The 19,002-nt window shown below is 41.9% G+C and overlaps 1 protein-coding gene across 9 annotated transcripts in view; it reads left to right on the forward strand.

The window, feature by feature from the left end:
- Positions 1-19,002, forward strand: part of BICD1 (BICD cargo adaptor 1) — a 320,755-nt gene that overhangs the window by 246,188 nt on the left and 55,565 nt on the right. For all 9 annotated transcript variants that reach the window (XM_077469304.1, XM_077469306.1, XM_077469305.1 and 6 more), the window contains exon 5: positions 13,584-14,666. In XM_077469304.1, the coding sequence (XP_077325430.1) occupies positions 13,584-14,666 (1,083 nt within the window). The remainder of the gene's footprint in view (positions 1-13,583; positions 14,667-19,002) is intronic.

Below are 19,002 nucleotides of genomic sequence, written 5' to 3' on the forward strand. Positions count from 1 at the left end.
TAAATTCCAGATATATTGGTACAAGGCGGGACTTTAAATTGATTTGTGGGGGTGAGATAATTAGAAAATATATTTAATTGGCATATTGAGTCTGACAATACATAACAATGATGCACATAGTAGAAAAGGTTTAATATGTATACATAATATGTATACACACGCATACATGGTGTTGTCCTCATGAATAGATTACATATACATATCAAAGGGATGGCATATGAAATTGACAAGAGATTTAATATGGATAAAATTAATTATTGCAAATTCATATATGTACAAGTCACAAATGGCACTATGCAGTGTAATCAATGGTAAGAAACACAGTATAATAATTTGGTTGTATATAATGAGTCCAAGTAGGTTCCTTTCAATAGGCATGAGAATGCATCCTAAAAGCCTGACATGTTTTGTGGATATTACCACTCTTCAGGAGCAGATGCATGCAGCTCTATAAAAAACAACAAAACATGAGTAGACCAGTATGATCAAACATTATACCCCTCAACGGTGAGAATGTGTACAAGAGAAAAGGGAGAGAGTTATGCCGCTCACACACGACCGGACTTTCTGTCAGAATAAACTCTGGCGGTCTTTCCGATGGTGCTCAGACAGAGTTCCGCTGAAACGGACTTGCCTACATACGATCACACCAGTCTGTTCGTTTAGAACGCGATAACGTACGATGGGACTAGAAAAAGAAGTTCAATAGCCAGTAACCAATAGCTGCCCTTGCGTCCTTTTTGGTCCGTCGGATTAGCATACAGAGGAACGGTTTTCCCTATAGGAATTGATTCCATCGGAAAAACATGTTACATGTTCTATTTCTAGGTCCGTCAGAATTTTTGAAAAAAAAAGTCAGAGGAAGCCCACACACACTTGGAATATCCGATGAAATGATTCTGTCTGACCTTTTCTGCCGAAAAGTCTGGTCGTGTGTACGCGGCGTAACTCATTCCTCTGAGTACTTGCATCATAATAAGTCTAGAAAATGGGGGACGAGGAATCAGAGGCTGTCCTAATTGTCTGTACCAGGTGCTATGAAAGGAGCCCGCAGGAGAGGGACTGGGTGCACAAAACATCATCCCCAAGGAAAACAGAAGGCAGAAATCCAGGTAGTGTTATGAGTGGGCTTCATGCCTAAAAATATATATATATATTGGGTGTACTATAAATACTCCATATTGTGGGAAGTAGCTAGAGCCCAATGAAAAAGTGCAGGTGGACAAGTGAATGTTAAAAGAAGAGGTATGTGCCGAGAGAAAAAAGAGAGAGAGATGAAAAAGAAAAAAGGAGAAAAAAGGGGGAAAAGAAAGAAATAAAGAAACAGAAAAAGGAAAAGAAAGAGAAGAGAGAAGAAAAGAAAAGAAAAAAGAAGAGAAAGAAAAAGGAAAAAAGGGGAAGAAAAAGAAAAGAAATTAAAAAAGGGAATCTGTCCGGGAGCTGCGATTTGGGGTGCTGGCTCCTTCCCCCTCCCCCCATTTGTGTATTGGGTGATGTGGGGGATTGGGTGAGCTTCCCTCTACCGCAAATCGGCATCACACTTCCACGCCATGTGTGCAATGTCCCTACAGGACTTCCTGGCACTGGCACGTCTGAATTTTTCCAATAAACTTCCATCCTGAAGGCAAATTTTTGTCTCAAACGCCTCTAAATTACTATAAACTCAGTGCAGGAGAGTTGTACCTCCCAAATGATGCCTACAGGGCAGGAAAAAATCTCTCTCTCATTCTCTCTCTCTCTTTCACTCTCTATCTATATCCCTCTCTCTCTCTCTCTCTCTCTCTCTCTCTCTCTCTTCCTTTCTCTCTCTCACTGTCTCTCTTGTTCTCTTTCTTTCTCTCTCTCTCTCTCTCTTTCTCCCTCTCTTGTTCTCTCTCTCTCTCGTTCTCTCAATCTTGTTCCCTTTCTCTTGTTATCGCTCTCTCTCTTCTCCTTCTCCTTCATTCTCCCTTGTTCTCTCTCTCTCGTTCTCTCTCTCTTGTTCTCTCTCATTCTCTCTCTCGTTCTTTCTCTCTCTCTCTCTCATTTGTTCTCTTTCTCTTGTTCTCTCTCTTGTTGTCTCTCTCTATTTTCTTCTCCCTCTCTCTCTTGTTCTCGCTCTCTCTCTCTCCCTTGTTCTCTCTTGCTCTCTCTCTCTTGTTCTCTCTCTCTTTTGTTCTCACTTTCTCTCTTGTTCTCTCTCTCTTTTCTTCTCCCTCTCTCTTGTTTTTGTTTTCTCGTTCTCTCTTTCTCTCTTGTTCTCTCTCTCTGATCCTCCCTAACTCTTTTGTTCTCTTTTATTCTCTCTCTCTCTCTTGTTCCCTCTTTCTCTCTTGTTCTCTCTCATTCTTTTGTTTTCTCTCTTGTTCTCTCCCTCTCGTTCTCTCTCTTGTTCTCGCTCTCTCTCTCTTGTTCTCTCTCTCTCTTTTGTTCTCTCTCTCTCTCTATTGTTTTCTCGCTATCTCCTTCTCTGTTGTTCTCTCTCTCATTCACTCTCTTGTTGTTTCTCTCTCTTTTCTTTTCCCTCTCTCTCTTGTTCTCGTTCTCTCTCTTGCTTTCTCTCTCATTCGCTCTTTCTCTCCCTTGTTCTCTCATGCTCTCTCTCTCTCCTTCTGGAAAGTATGTTTTTTTTCATATTGCAAATGGTCGGAAATTTTTCCCTATTAAAAATGCCTATAAAGGAAAATGCTTATAAACGCGTTGATGTGCCTTATTTGCATGCTATTACAAGCATTTAGCATTTCAAATGCCAATAAACTTCTGTCCTGAATGGGATTTTTTTGCTTTCAAATAAATGCCACTAAACTCAACTGCCTCTAAATGACTATAAAATACTCAGTGTACATGTACAGATAAGATAACAGAGGAGAGTCCAGGGGCTGCTGAAAAAACGCCCAACTGTTTATCAGCAGCAGCTTACATGAGGCCTAAGATATGATGCTGCAATTGTTTTGTTGTAGATGGGAGGAAAGATCCCCCACCCCAGTTATCTGACAGTAACATTGTAACCTTGTAACAAGTTACAAGGCGGGAATGGAGCAGTGCATTAAAGTGCACATTTAGCCAAAAACCAAAAATGTAACATATTGCAGCTTACCAATCATTTGATGTGGTGGATGCATAGGTCCTCTATTCTTTGGCTTTATGCCCTCTGTTTTCACCTGGTGATCTGGCCAGTAACACACCTCCAGCATTACTGAGACACGACTCTGGAAAAATAAGCAAACGTGGCACAGCAGGCAGCAGCATTGTCAGTCTGGGTAGACGGGAGTGTTAAATGTACTAGCAGATTTAGAACCACTAAAAAATTTAAAGAGGAAATAAACTCTCCCACTCTGATGCTTCTTTTCATTTAGTCCATTATAATAAGTAATTATCAAACTGTAGCCACTGTAATCCAGCCCAAATTGCATATTACTTACTGTTTAAAGAAACTTTAAAAAACCACAGTGGAGTGTATTTCCGCCCTTACATTGAGCACTTCCTGTACTGTTAACCAAGCCTCCTTCTCAATCCAACATTTCTATGGCAACCCTGCTTCCCTGTTCATAGCTGACTTGTTTTATTTCATAGTATTTACTTGTGCTGCTTATCTAGTGTTTGCCTATGTGAGTCCTATCAGCTTCAGCTGATAAGAGTGCAGTAATGCTGCCCCATGCCATGCTTAACACTACATGGTGTGTAGAAGGAATCTCTTAGTGATTATGAAGCCTCCTGGGAGTTCAGTAAGTCCTGATAACAGATAGATAAGACATAGAGAGTGTGCCGTAAATCAGGGGAGATTTGCGCATGCTCAGTGACATCATTCTAAAGAACAAAAAGGATTACAACAATACTAAGCAAGTAAGGAGATATCTACAAGCAGTGTTCCTTAGGGATTTTTATGCTGATTTACAGTTGTGGGGGAGGGTTTACAACCACTTTAAGCCAAAACTCCAGCTAACACATTACAATTACAGCAAATATTTTTTTTCCCTTTTGGGATAAAGGCTTTGCATGAATAAATAAAAGCTGCTCATTTTAATCTTCCCTGCCAGTGTTAAGTGGTTTGTCTTGTCCATGTAAACTGATACATTCTGCTGGTGAATTTGTGCTGTGAAAACAACAGACTTGTTGGCTGGATTAATGAAAATGGAAGAATTGATTGGTTGACAGTGTTTACAAGCATTACTATATTTGTCAGTATGACTGATTTGGGATATATTGTCAAGTATGGTATGTCACACTATAGATAGCAACAAACAAGGGACAGGATAACCTTCGCCATAAGTTGCCAGATGGTCATGTCATAAAACATTCTTAGCTTCCTTGTTATATCCAAAAGGCTATCCAAAGGTATCAGGGAGGTGATGACACAGGTTTGAACACAGGTTTTTGTTACTTTGTTTGAGGCCCAATTCCTTGTCACTGGAAATTTGGATCATTTGGGATTCTCCCTTTTTTTAATTAGCTGCAGACAGGTTTGCAGCTAATAGGAACACTGCTTTGGCCCTGGATGTGCCAGGCAGTAATAACATATCTGAAGTCTGTCCTACTCTTTATGAATTTCATGTGGAAATTGGAGATGAGGAGAATGTAAGCCAAAGGGCCTGCAACGTGTAGTGCAGCCTAAACATTGCAGACAGTGTTGCATTTGAAGGCCTTCTGTGCGCTATTTCAAGCCAAGGTGGCACTCAGGGACAGGTGAAGAGCCTACAACTGTTGGGGTGTACCAAAAGCAGTTTTCACATAAAAATGCACCAAAATTTGCCCTAGTTGTATAAAATGTTATCTGTGCATGTACATAAATGACTACATTAAGTTTAAATTATAGTATAGTAATAAATCCTGGTGTGCCTAAATGTATCCTCAGCAGCAATTGTCTTTCAGAAGGCCATACAACTTTATGACTCAGCAAAATAGTGGTTACTGTTATTTATGATATTCCTGTAGCAGCAGAACCTGAGATCAGTAATATTGTAGTATCTTCACATCTTCCGGGAAAGAGGCTATCATATGTCACTGTATTGCTTTTATGTCAGTAACATTAACGATAAGCTCCACAGGGCTGACACTGAGTACAGAAGAGCACAAAAATTGTTAAACTAATACTTTAGTCTTGGATAGATGGTGACTTGATGAAAATCGACCATCATCCTATGGCTCTATAGGACTTCAGTCCCTATACCTGAGTTCCCAACTCCTCCCACCTACTATTTTCAGGAGATCTCAGCGTTTTGATAATTCATTTTGTATCATAGAAGATGCTTCAGGAAGTAAGGTAGAGCCATTGGTTGCAGCGGCTGGTCGAATGCTGGGTTTCCAGCAGGATCGTTCAACAGAACTCATGCTAACAATAGACTTGTATTGAACAGGGAGGGCTACAAACAGATCAAAATGTGTCCAGTTCCTGCTGTACTGGCGGAATTTCATGTCTACCTAGCTTTTACCCTTGGGCAGGACTGTATTCTAGAGCTCAAGAGTGCATTAATCTATGACTACATTTCAGAGGTGGTCCGACTCTTTATAGGGAATTTAGCTTAAAAATAAAAACAACCCCTGTGATTGGTAAAGTTAGAAAATTGGGTCTGATTGCTAGCACCTATTCTACATTTTTAGAAAAGAAAACAGATCAACTTCCTGTTTATAGTTGTTCAAATTACCAAGGCCTGTCTTGTGTCTGGCTACTAAGAGGTGTTACTTCTGGGAGGGATTTCATATTCATGGGTGGTGCTGTCTTTTTTGTCCTGGAATTTTATAAAGAAATGTCGACAAGCATGTTAAAGGGCATAAACATGGCAAGAGTCCCATCAAAGCCTAAAAATGTTTAATATTCAAGTTGTCTTAAAATATATCTATTTTTTACATTTTTCTTCTTAAATTCAAATTATTGAAGGTGGCTGAGTTGCAGATGGCTTGCCGTTTACCCTAATGAATATTTTAATTGCACTGCAGTCTGTGTGTGTGTATAATTATATTGTATTATACATTATTTCCACATCAATATTTTGCAAATTATCTGGTCCACTTAGTCACTATATCTTCCCTGATAAAGTGTTTATTTAAGAGTAGCAGTTATATTGCAAGCAGTAGCTAGTTGTGTTAGTTGTGTTATTGTAGGAAAGCTAAAAGGAACCAAAAACCCCTTCACAAAAATACTGTAAAGATGTGTACTTTGATGCTTAGTGTAGTTTGGTTGGTGAAAGCAGTTTTTTTAGATGGTTACCCTGGACTTCACTGAAAAACTGATTTTGGGAACGTGTTACTAAATACTGAGTGCAGACATGCATGCAAGACCTAATCAGCCTCATGCTTTCCGTGATGTCACAGACACAAACATTTGGTCTAGCATTTGCTAAAGAGGGAGATGATGAAGGGGAAATGGATTAGCCCTGACATGGGGTTGCCACCTGTACTGGAATGACCCAGACAGTTCGGGTTTTGACACTTCTGCCTGTGTTTTTGTCCCCCTGAAACCTGGACACAGTTAGTCCCAACCCTTTAGGCAAGCCCGGTACAAGGGGGTAATCCAAAGGGCCACCTGCCCACCCCAGACGCAGTGTTGGGGGGGGGGCAGTGGCCACTTCAGTTCCTGCTGCATCTTAGTAACAAGATCAAAACTGTTGGCTTCTGTCCCTGCCCATCACCTGCAAGGCTTTAGAATGCTTGGATTTGCTTGGGTTGAGTCCTGACATCTTCTGTCTGCTTTTGTCCCCACCTGTCAGCCCGCCCACTATTTGCATTTCTTTAATTAAAGAATTCTTAGCTCTGTCAATTTTGAGTCTCGGCATTTTCGGCATCTTCTGTCCCCCCCGCTGGCAGGCCAGCGGTCAGGGATAAAAGGCGGCAGAAGATGCAGAAAATGTTGGGACTGCATCCCCGACAGGGTTAAGAATTCTAAAGCAATTCAGGTGGTGGGCGGGCTGACAGATGGGGACAGACACAGACTGAAGATGCCAGGACTAAACCCAAAAACACTGAAGATTTACAGGTACAATGCAATTTCATTCTGTTCTTTTCAGCTAAGCACTGTGGATAAGTCTGCTAATTAGAAGAGTACACAGTGGAAATATTTTTTAAAGTGACTTTGTGCTTTTAGGGGAATGATGTTGGCGGCACTGTGCTATATGTTTTTTCCTTTTAACTGACTATTATGTCACGTTCACACCAATGCGTTTGCTGTGACTTGCATTTTTGTGAGCACAGCAGCCTATTAATTTAAATGGGCTGCAGTACCCACAGGAAACACAGGAAAAAGGTCCTTGCACCTTCATGAAAACGCAGCCACAGGGAAATTGCATTGTGCTTTTGCACAATTCGATTTCACGCATTTTAAAATGTTATGCATTTTCTTTTACAAAGATTTTTATCAATATTAATTTCAACAGTACTGCTTGACAGTTTGATAGGTACCTTGCAATTAAACTTTAAAACAATACCAAGACAATGTTTGAATAGTAATAATGAAAGAAAAATATAAACTGAATAGAGATGTTCCAGAAATACCAAAGTTGGCCGGGTGTAACATCTGGAAGGTGAATAACGCAGTCTAGAACTTTGCTGATCTGGGGAAGGTTGCGTAAAGTATAGGACTAAAATGTCCACACATTATGTCAGACGTCACCCGTTACTCATCATATATTCAAAAGGTATATATCAACCAGAGCATAATTTTGAACAGTGCTATATAGCTAGCAACCTAACCACCCCACCCAGGCAAATGCCTGGTGGCCTAACAAACTAGAAGAAAGACTGAGATGTAAAGAAAGGGGGGAGAAGGGAGAAAAGAGACTTAAGACTGGAAAAGGACAGGGAAATAAAGAAGAGGGGGAGTGCATGCGGTGGGGAGCAGGAGCATATTAAATTGAGAGAAGTGTAGTATCAAATCTAGAAGGTTTAATATAATCGAGCCAGGGTTGCCAAACACGGAGGAACTTATCATGGGTGTCTGAGAAGGCTAGCAGTCGACTTTTCGTTTACCATTATATCATTCATACGGTTTTTATCCACCTCAAAACTAAGTACAGGTGTCTTCCATGACCTTGCAATAGTTAACCTGGCTGCAGTAAAGAGATGCATCGCCAGCAAGCGCTCTGGGACGAAGCAATTCTGCTATCAGCTTGCAGAGATGAGACTCATAGGGATCCCTTTCGAGGTTAGCATGGAATATGTTGCGGAGAAGAGAGTAGACTCTGACCCATAATCTGCATACCTTTGGCATGTCCACCAAATATGCGCTATAGTGCCCTCCTGAGAACATTCTTGGAAACACAAAGGAGAGTAGGCTGGAATGAAAGGAGCCAACCTAGCTGGTGTGTAGTACCGCCTGTAAAGTACCTTGTAAGCATTATCGAGAAAAATAAAAAAATTTTGAGCATTTAGTGTTATGGTCATGACCTACCAGTCTTCCGGATCCAGCTGCTTCCCCAATTCTGCCTCCCACTGAAGGTGATAAAACTGAAAAGGTGTTTTTTTTAGCGGAGATGATAAAGGAGTAAATTAATGATATCAAGCCAGGGGTTTAAGGTCGGGCCCTACAGAGGCTTTCAAAGGGAGTCAAGGTGCAGGGAGTAGGCCTAGATTTTATACACTGTTGGAGGATTTTCTTAGAGCCGCTTCACCTCCCAGGCAGCTCCACCCCTAACTGCGGCCGGTTCAGGCACGCATAGCCAGTCCATCTCTAACTCCGGCCGGTTTCCACTCACACAGTGGCTCCTGTGACTGTACCTCCTGCCGTAAGGCATAGACAATACAACAGAATGGGTTGCTATAAGGGGGGGTCTCTCTCTAATAGAGGTCTCTATGGGAATGGGGGTTGCTGACTTCTGATCTAAAAAAGAAAATGCAGTATTAATGAATAGACGGGGTTTTCCCATCTCTCTGATCAGTTCTTCATCTTGAGGTTAGTTGGCTAGAATGTTTGTGGTATAGGTTTCATGGGCAAAATTAACACCCAAAGACCAATTTTTCAGCACCTGTTTAACAGGTGCATATCATTGCATTTTTTTACAGCAAGGCCAGTTCTTGCTTTCATCAAGAGTACCTCTATAGGATTATGGTGGGAAGTCGCCACCGACACCAAAAGACACATTTTTCAGCTCCTGTTTGACAGGTGCATATCATTGCAATTTTTTTACAGCAAGGCCAATTCTCGCTTTCATCAAGAGTACCTCTATAGCAGGGATATGCAATTAGCGGACCTCCAGCTGTTGCAAAACTACAAGTCCCATCATGCCTCTGCCTCTGGGTGTCATGCTTGTGGCTGTCAGAATCTTGCTATGCCTCATGGGACTTGTAGTTCTGCAACAGCTGGAGGTCTGCTAATTGCATATCCCTGCTCTAAAGGGTTATGGTGGGAAGGCACCCCCCGACACCCAAAGAGTATTTTTTCAGCACCTGTTTGACAGGTGCATATCATTGAATTTTTTTTACAGCAAGGCCAATTCTTGCTTTCATCAAGAGAACCTCTATAGGGTTATGATGGGAAGGCACCCCCGGCACCCAAAGACCAATTTTTACGCACCCTTTACTTCTATCCAAAGTCAAAGTGACACCAGAATGTATCCAAAAAATCTCTAATCTTGTTCCCAGTGCACGAAATTGTGGCCTCATCATACACAGTGGCTCCCCAGCTGTTGCTGAGCAAAATAAAGGCAGCTTGCAGGGAAAATTTAAATATTTTTGGCTTATGCAATTATTGCTGCAGCAGATTCTACACATGGTACAGATCTGCCACTTTACAGGTAGACTAAGGGGAGCCCCAAGGCACTATAGTGGAAGGAAGTTTTCATTTTTATGCTTTCACTTTAAAAATCAAAAAAATCACTGCTGATTTAAAAATTACATTACATTTTTCACAAACTTTTTTTTTTTTTTTTTTTATTGATACATGTCCCCCAGGCAGAACCCGGACCCCCATAATTATTGTATGCCAAATTACTTGCATATAAGCCTTAAAAAAGGGCACTTTGGATTTTTGATGTTCGGGTTCCATTGACTTTAACCACTTGACCACTGGGCACTTAAACCCCCTTAATAACCAGACCAATTTTCAGCTTTCGGTGCTCTCACATTTGAATGACAATTACTCAGTCATGCAACATTTTACCCATATGCAATTTTTGTCCTTTTTTTCACACAAATAGAGCTTTCGTTTGGTGGTATTTAATCACCGTTGGGTTTTTTATTTTTTGTGCTATAAAAGAAAAAAGACCAAAAATTCTGTAAAAAAATTAGTTTTTCTTCATAAATTTTGGCCAAAATTTATACTACTACATATCTTTGGTAAAAATAAGTACAAATTGGTGGATATTATTTGGTCTTTGTGAAAGTTATAGAGTCCACAAGCTATGGTGCCAATATCGGAAAATTGATCACACCTGAAGTACTGACAGCCTATCTAATTTCTTGAGACCCTAACATGCCAGAAAAGTACAAATACCCTCCAAATTACCCCTTTTTTGGAAGAAGACATTCCAAGGTATTTAGTAAGAGGCATGATGAGTTTTTTTAAGTTGGAGCGTTCTGGAGCACCCAGGCCAATTCTGACATTTCTCTCCTACATGTAAAAATCATCATTTATTTGCTAGAAAATTACATAGAACCCCAAAACAATATATATGTTTTTTTTAGCAAAGACCCTAGAGAATACAATGGTGGTCGTTGCATGGTATTTGAGCAGCAATTTTTCGAATGTGTTTTTTTTGTTTTGTGCTTTAAAAAAAAACAGTAAAGTTACCCCAATGTTTTTGCATAATGTGAAAGATGAAGTTACGCCGAGTAAATAGATACCTAACATGTCACCCTTCAAAATTGCACACGCTTGTGGAATGGCGTCAAACCTCGCTACTTAAAAATCCCCATAGGCGACGCTTTCAATTTTTTTACTGGTTACATGTTATGAGTTACAGAGGAGGTCTAGGGCCAAAATTATTGCTCTCACTCTAACGTTCACAGTGATACCTCACATGTGTGGTTTGAACACCGTTTTCATATGTGGAAGGGACTTGCGTATGCTTTTGCATGCGAGCACATGGGGACAGGGGCGCTTTAAAAAAAAATAAAATAAAATGTTTATTGTTTTTTTACTTTATTTATTTTAGTTTGACACTTTTTTCCCCAAAAATAATTTTTTTGATCACTTTTATTCCTATTACAAGGAATGTAATGGCATGACAGGTCCTCTTTACAGTGAGATATGGGGTCAATAAGACCCCACATCTCACCTCTAGGCTGGGAAGCCTGAAATAATAAAAAAAAACTATTCTGGCTTTGATCGTATTGGCGAGTCGGTAGAAGCACCAGAGGGCGGCGGGAGGGGGGGATGTCCCCTCTCACCTCCTGTAAGAATGATCAAGCAGCAGAACAGCTGCTATGATCACTCTTATGGTGTAGGGAATCGCCGGCTGAAAAATCTGATATCTGAATGATGCCTGTAACTACAGGCATCATTCAGATATCCCCGCACAAAGTCAAGGACATCATATGTCGGCCGGCGGGCGGGAAGTGGTTAAAATACTTTTTTTTTTTTAACACAAAGTTGTCCATTTATACAATATTTCCAACACATAGCATGTACATACCAAAAATAACACCCCAAAATAGATTCTACTACTCCTCCTGAGTACGGTGATAACACGTGTGTGAGACTTCCACAGCCTGGCCACATACAGAGGCTGAGTACAGCCAAGCATGGCTGAGCATGGCTGGGTATCACCGAGTATTGCAGGGTATCACCGAGTATGGCTGAGCATGAGTATTACCGAGTATGGCTGGGTATTGCAGGGTATCATGGACTATGGCTGGGTATTGCAGGGTATCACCGAGTATGGCTGGGTATTGCAGGATATCACGAGTATGGCTGGGTATCACCGATTATGGCTGGGTATTGCTGGGTATGGCAATTTATGGTAGGGTATTGGCAAGGTGTTGCAGGCTATTGCAGAGTATTTCTGGGTATTGCAGATTATTACTGGGTATTGCAGAGTATTGGCAGGGCATTTCTGTGTATTGCAGAGTATTGTCAGGGCATTGCTGGGTATTGCAGAGTATTGGCAGGGCATTGCAGAGTATTGGCAGGGCATTGCTGGGTATTGCAGAGTATTAGCAGGGCATTGCAGAGTATTGGCAGGGAATTGCAGAGTATTGGCAGGGTATTGCAGAGCATTCCAGAGTATTGACAGGGCATTGCAGAGTATTGGCAGGGCGTTGCAGAGTATTGCAGAGCATTTGCAGGGTATTACAGAGTATTGCAGAGTATTGGCAGGGCATTGCTGGGTATTGCAGAGTATTGGCAGGGAAATGCAGGGTTAATTGTCAGTGAGCAGCGCTGTGGGCACTGCAGATCCAACCCACAGCGCTGCTGACACCGATCTGTCCCCTCCACTGTACCGATCGGTACAGAGAGGGGAGGGAGGAACCAGCATCATGTTATGATGCCGGTTTGTTTACAAATGATCGCTCCATCACGGAGCAACGGATCGGTCACGTGGTAAACGCCGTTTACAGTGATCCGTGATGCGGCGGGTCCACAGGAAGTTAAGTGGTTAATGGGGTTTTGGTATTTGGGTCTGAACTTTCATGGTGTTCGAAAGTTCGGGTGCGAGCCGAACAGGGGTCCATTTGGCCCATCCCTAGCGGCCAGCTGATTAAGTACAACCAAAGATTATTCTGCACTCCTGTGCCCCATCTTCAGCAGACAGACGGCTGAAGCCCGCTGTCAGCTGATGTCAAAGAGTAGGTACAGGGAAAGACCGCAATCATATGATCGAGATCCACCCACATGACTGGACTGGCATCCAGCTCAGCCTCCCAGTGAGCTGCTGAGAGCCTGAGTTAACTGCTCCCACCCCCTTTACAGCCTACCAACGACAGTCACCAGCTCTCTGCTCAGGGAGCTCTGAGAACCGAGTTAACAGCGGTGTTTGATTACTCAGTTCTCAGCCATTGAGCCGGCCCCCACCCCATGTTACAGCACTGGCTGGGTATTGCAGGGTATCACCAAGTATGGCTGGGTATTGCAGAGTATGGCTGGGTATTGTTCATTTTACTTTATTCATTTTATGGCCTGCTTCCAGAGCTTTAATTAAAGTAGAGTGTAGGGTACCGATTAGCAATAAGAATCTGCTAGTGTGGATACCATCTTTTGAGGCTTAGTTCATTAAGTGCTGCAAATGTGCTGCTAGATAGCAACTCCAGGGATGGGGTAGAGCCAATCCAATCATGTCTAATTGCAGCATACATGGCCATATCCTACCCTGACCCTTTTTCCAAATGACATCCCTAAACAGTGTGCCTAATTTCCTAAATCAGGGTCTGGTGATCCATATTTGATATTATAAAGTATGTAAATCAGCTGGGGTATCTGGATCAACTTTGCCCACAACTGACAATGGGAGGCCACACCATGTGTTACACCTGTCCTTGAAGCCCATCAGTAATGGGGTCAGGGTGCAAGGAATAACTTGGGATTTGCTGTCACATGAACACCTAAATATTTGAAGAGGTCTACTGCTCAGTTCTTGATGCTGTTTTCTTACATACAGTAAACTTTGAAAGAATTATAGAAATATCTTGCATGTTATTTGTGTGTTTCTTAATCTAACTGATACTCTGTTCCTTTACAGGTTGAGAGGGAAAAATCGATTCTGTTAACTAATCTACAAGAGTCTCAGACTCAACTGGAACATACTAAGGGAGCCCTAACCGAGCAGCATGAACGGGTCCACAGACTTACGGAACATGTTAATGCAATGAGGAGGCTCCACAGCGGCAAAGAGCTGGACTCTGATAAAGCTAAACTATCTGGAGAGGAGACTCATGACTATGAGGTCGACATCAATGGCCTGGAGATCCTGGAATGCAAATATAAAGTTGCTGTTACGGAGGTGATCGACCTCAAAGCAGAACTTAAAGCCTTAAAGGAAAAATACAATAAGCATACAGAGAGCTACACGGAAGAGAAGACAAAGCTGGATTCAAGGATCCAGATGTACGACGAAGAGGTTATGGGTCTAGAGAAGGCCCATAGGGAAAGTAGTGATAAACTGATTCTGTTGGAGAGGGAGCTTCATGTAATGACTGCTATAGCAAACGAGACTCACAACACCCTTAATACAGCTCAGGATGAGTTAGTGACTTTTAGTGAAGAGTTAGCCCAACTCTACCATCATGTATGTCTATGTAACAATGAAACACCAAACAGAGTTATGTTGGACTACTACAGGCAAAGCAAGGGTACCCGTAGTGGAAGCTTAAAGGGTCCAGATGACCCCAGAGGACTTCTATCCCCAAGGCTGGCCAGGCGGGGTATAGCTTCACCAGTGGAGGCAAGAAGCCCTTGTGAGTCAGTCCCAAAAGACAGCATAGATTCCAGTAGGGAGCCCACTCCTCAAAAGTCTACTACAGTTTCCCCCGTAATCACTGCCCCCCCATCCTCCCCTGTATCTGACTCTAGTGATATTCGAAAGGAGCCAATGAACATCTACAACCTCAATGCCATAATCAGGGATCAAATTAAACATTTGCAAAAGGCCGTGGACAAGTCCTTACAGTTGTCACGTCAGCGGGCCGCAGCTAGGGAATTGGCAGCAATGATCGATAAAGACAAGGAAGCCTTAATGGAGGAGATCCTCAAGCTAAAGTCTTTGCTTAGCACCAAACGGGAACAAATAGCAACTCTCAGAGCTGTGTTAAAGGCAAACAAACAGGTAAATTTCATAGTACACCCTTGGTTTATTAACTATCATAATCCATCTGCATATTTTAGCTATCAGTTTTAGGCTGCAGCTTAGATCTATTTTGTGCATGGCAGTTCTGGTTTTTAAAGTGACACCAGAACTGCAGTGCTGAATAAAAACCAGCAGAAGGTAGACGTTCAAGGCTGATCCTTTAACCATTAAAAGAGAAGTTATACTCACCTAGGTGAATGCAGCATCGATCCAATGCTGCATCTGTCCCCCGCCACCTCTGCAGTGAGAACTGAGCGATCAAACACCACTGATCACTCAGTTCTCCCCCCTCCACTCTGAGCAGAAAACCATGACTGTCTGTCAGCGGCTCTCTACTCTCCCCTCCAGCACCCACTGTAACGCTGGGCTGTAGAGGGGGCAGGAGGGTCTGGCTCAGGCTCTCAGCAGATCACTGAGAGGCTGAGCCAGGTGTTGGTCCATCTGGGTGTGTTCAGGATCTTTCCTGAGCCCTTGGACCGCCTGAGTGACGTCAGCCGACAGTGGGTTTTAGCCCGCTGTCGGTTGAAAGTGGATCACAGGAGTGCTGAACAAAGTGCACTCCTGTGATCCATTTGTAGAAGTATGTCTAAAAAAGCCTTGGCCCTACTTCTCCTTTAAAATACTGAATGTCAGTGATCAGCCAGTTCCTCCTACCTCTGTTTCAGATAAGGGGTCCAGGATGGATAGAGGTGCAAAAAAACATGGCAATTGTTTTAGTTCCTTGTCAATTTGTAAAAAAAAACCTCTCTTTTGTGTATTGAGGCTTAAGTACACTTACACTAACACCCCTCCATACTTACCTCTTCTGATGGCCGCAACCTTCTACGCTGTCTGCAACTCAGCCAGTAAAAATCAAGTGCCAGGCTGCCTGCCCCTGAGTATTAACATCCCAAAGACTTCAATGGAAAGTTGCTTCTGCAGTAAAAGTACGACTCATTCATATTTATAGTATGGTTGTGCTTTCCTTTGTAGAACAGAGAAAAAGAAGAGAGATCTAAATTGAGTTTGATGGTTTCTATTCAGGAATGTTAGAAATTTGTCAACAAGAAAGAATAATCAGAAAAAAAGCTGAATGCAATTTGTAATAGAGGCTCTATAATATCAGACTATATCTTTGATACAATCAGCTGTTTTGGATGTGTAGTTTGGCCCAGGGGCAAAATGGAATAATTATCATTATTTAAATACTGTGTTTGGCAATGAACTGCAATGCAGGTGCATTGGGGTCACATTTAAAGTGAATGGCAGCACAGCATACTTACACATGTAAAGTGCGTTACCGCATGTTGTGGTACACGTGCATTACCACTGCACAATGAAATCAACAGACCTTTATTTTTAGGGATTCGTGATGGAAGTGAAACATGTAGATACCTTCTGTTTAGAAAGAAATCTGACAAAAAAATGAAAAGTTATTACTTGACATATTAGTTTCAGTAGAGACAGCCTAGCTTACTAAGAAGTTATAGAAACCACAGCATTCCTAACTGGGCGGGAAGTAGGCTCTAAACAGAGCCACTGCTATTACTACTATTATTACTAGATTCCTTCATTAGTGGGAGCAGGCTGATGCTTAATGCTAATGTTGCCAGTCACCAGACACAGCTCATTAGGGGTGCAGGGGCGCCACCCCCTTAATCCATGCGCCCCCATGCAAATTCATGCGTCCGGACCCTAATCTATATGCAGGGCGCCAGACGCATCTATTCCAATGCTTTTTTTTTTTAAGCACGTGATTAGAGCCGGATGCTATAATTGACTTCAACAATGGTGGGCTCGGGGCACAGAGCACTGGTGTGCGGTGGCGGGCTCAAGCAATGGGGGAGGGGTAGTGTGGTGTGGCGAGCTGGAGGGACAGGGGCCATGACTGAAATTGCGTCAATGCTTTTCCCCCTCCCACAGAGGGTCATCAAGGGGCGAAACCTGTTGATGCATTTTCTGGTTAACCAACTACATCACTTCCGCTATGTGTGGAACGCATGCCAAGCCGCTGCGAACCCAGAAGAGCCCTTACTAGTATTGAAACGCCTGTTTGGTCCTAACATTTTGTAAGTGAATTTTAATTGCGCTAATAAACTTATTTCATACTGTACTTTACTATGAGTACCTTCTCTCTTCTTTGAGCCTGGTGGCATTCAAGCTGCTCTTAGGAGCAGCAGCTTGGAGACCCAAATTAAGGACACCAAAAAAGTCCTGTGGCACCATTTGTCTGACCCTAGACTGAAAAGGTCTGTTTTTTTTCTGGTGAGTAGGGATAGTGTGGTACACTACATGACATGTTACCTGAAGCATTTCAGCACTTTTTTTTTTATTGACATTTGGAGCACCGAGCACTTTATAGGAGGATAATATACTTATTGATTGCATCCCAAATTAAATTAAGAATTTTTTTTCAAATTCGGATTATATATATATATATATATATATATATTTTTTTTTTTTGCTTTAATTCATTTATTTATCTTATTTTATTTGTATTATATTAGTTGACAAAACTGTAAGCGCTGTAATATTGAAAATTGAGCTGCACCCATAGTTGATCAAAAAAAGTTTTCCAACATTTTTAAATGATTCACTTCTGTTGAATGGGGGAAGCCACACTCCAGTTGAAATTCAGTTTCAATCAGAGTGACAGCTTTAGTGTATCTCTAACCAAAGACTTTATATATTTTTTTTTTAAATAGAAGGGTAAGAAATATCGCAGGTTATTGCTCTCTATGTCCCTGCTGGGGAGATCCACCCTCTCTGTGTGTTTACTTTGGAGAGTGTTTCTCTCACCTTCTGTAAAAGCTGAACTCCAATTTAAAGGCTAGGTTCGCTTTTTTTTTTTTCTAAATTCTATCTCCCCTATGTACCAATATACCATTAAACCATTAATGTACCTCTGGGGCAGAAAACTAAAAGCTTTTTTTGATTTTTAGAACAAGGCCTTCCTTACCTTAGCCCATGCTGTGTTCCACAGAAAGCTTCATGCATTTCTGGCATGCAGATTTGGGAAGTGAGAACCAGCAAGACACCAGTTTACTATATTTCAGTTATGATTGAACGGTGTCAGTTATCAGTACGGATCAATGACTGTGTTCCTTCAGACAAGAAAGCGGCCAGTAAATAACATATTTACAGGCCCATTTCACTGCTCTCCATCCTGACACAGCCGGCAAGAGAAGAGAGAATGGAAGCTGGAAGTGCTGTGGGGGGGGGGGGGACAAGGGGGGGGAACAAGGGGGGGCAGAGGAAATGCAAAGGGGGCCCAGAGTGCAGGGGGTGATCGATGCGATGGAGGGGGAGGGGGCAAATACGAGCACCGATCTCCCTCTAAGGCATAGAGCCATGAAGCGGAAAGCTATGGAAGGGAGAAGAGGAGAAGTGGCTTTCAGCAGCTTCATGGAGAGCCATAGATAGGGATTGGTGTTGGTAACTGCCCTCCCTCCGCACTGATCACCCCTGACTATCAGATTACCTTTGCTGAAGGGGGCACCAGGAGCCTCTCATAGGGTCCCCTACTGGCTCTGGCCCTTGGGCAGTGCAAGAGTACCTGTATGGTCAGTCCTCCCCGGCTGGGCCTATATTAAGGTAGGGGCCTGGAGCTGCAGCCCCAATAGACCCTACATTAATCTGACACTGCCCCACCCTTCACAATTAGGGTTAGAACCATCAAGCTGAGAAACAGCCTTTTTGCTGATGTTGTAAGATTGATAAATTCTGCTTCATCTTGAATTACTGCTGTTATTATTAGTATTATTTCTTTATTTCTTTTTTTCTGGGTATCACTGCAATTTCAGATTGATAATACTGCACTTTATCATAGTTGGTATTGCAATCTTATTTTGTATACTGCTTTTTATGTGTAGTTGCTGAACAAATTGGTGTTACTTATAATAATATTTTTATCTCCACACTTAAATCTCTATAATTGTGTTTTTTTTTCATTTATTCATTTGTCTGTCTTGATTTCATTATTGTTCAGCAGAACCATATTTCATTCCTTTTATGTGTATGTGTTTTTAGAATGACAGTACAAATATCCTAATTCATTTCTAACTTTTTGTCATTGTTTATATGTGTACTGCCCACCATCTTGAAGTATTAAATATATACAGTATCTCACAAAAGTGAGTACACCCATCACATTTTTGTAAATAGTTTATTATATCTTTTCATGTGACAACAACACTGAAGAAATTACACTTTGCTACAATGTAAAGTAGTGAGTGTATGGCTTGTATAACAGTGTACATTTGCTGTCCCCTCAAAATAACTCAACACATAGCCATTAATGTCTAAACCACTGGCAACAAAAGCGAGTACACCCCTA

The sequence above is a fragment of the Lithobates pipiens genome, unplaced genomic scaffold (assembly GCF_037356315.1).
Source record: "Lithobates pipiens isolate NorthernLeopardFrog02 unplaced genomic scaffold, aLitPip1_a1.2 Scaffold_8, whole genome shotgun sequence".
NCBI lineage: Eukaryota > Metazoa > Chordata > Amphibia > Anura > Ranidae > Lithobates > Lithobates pipiens.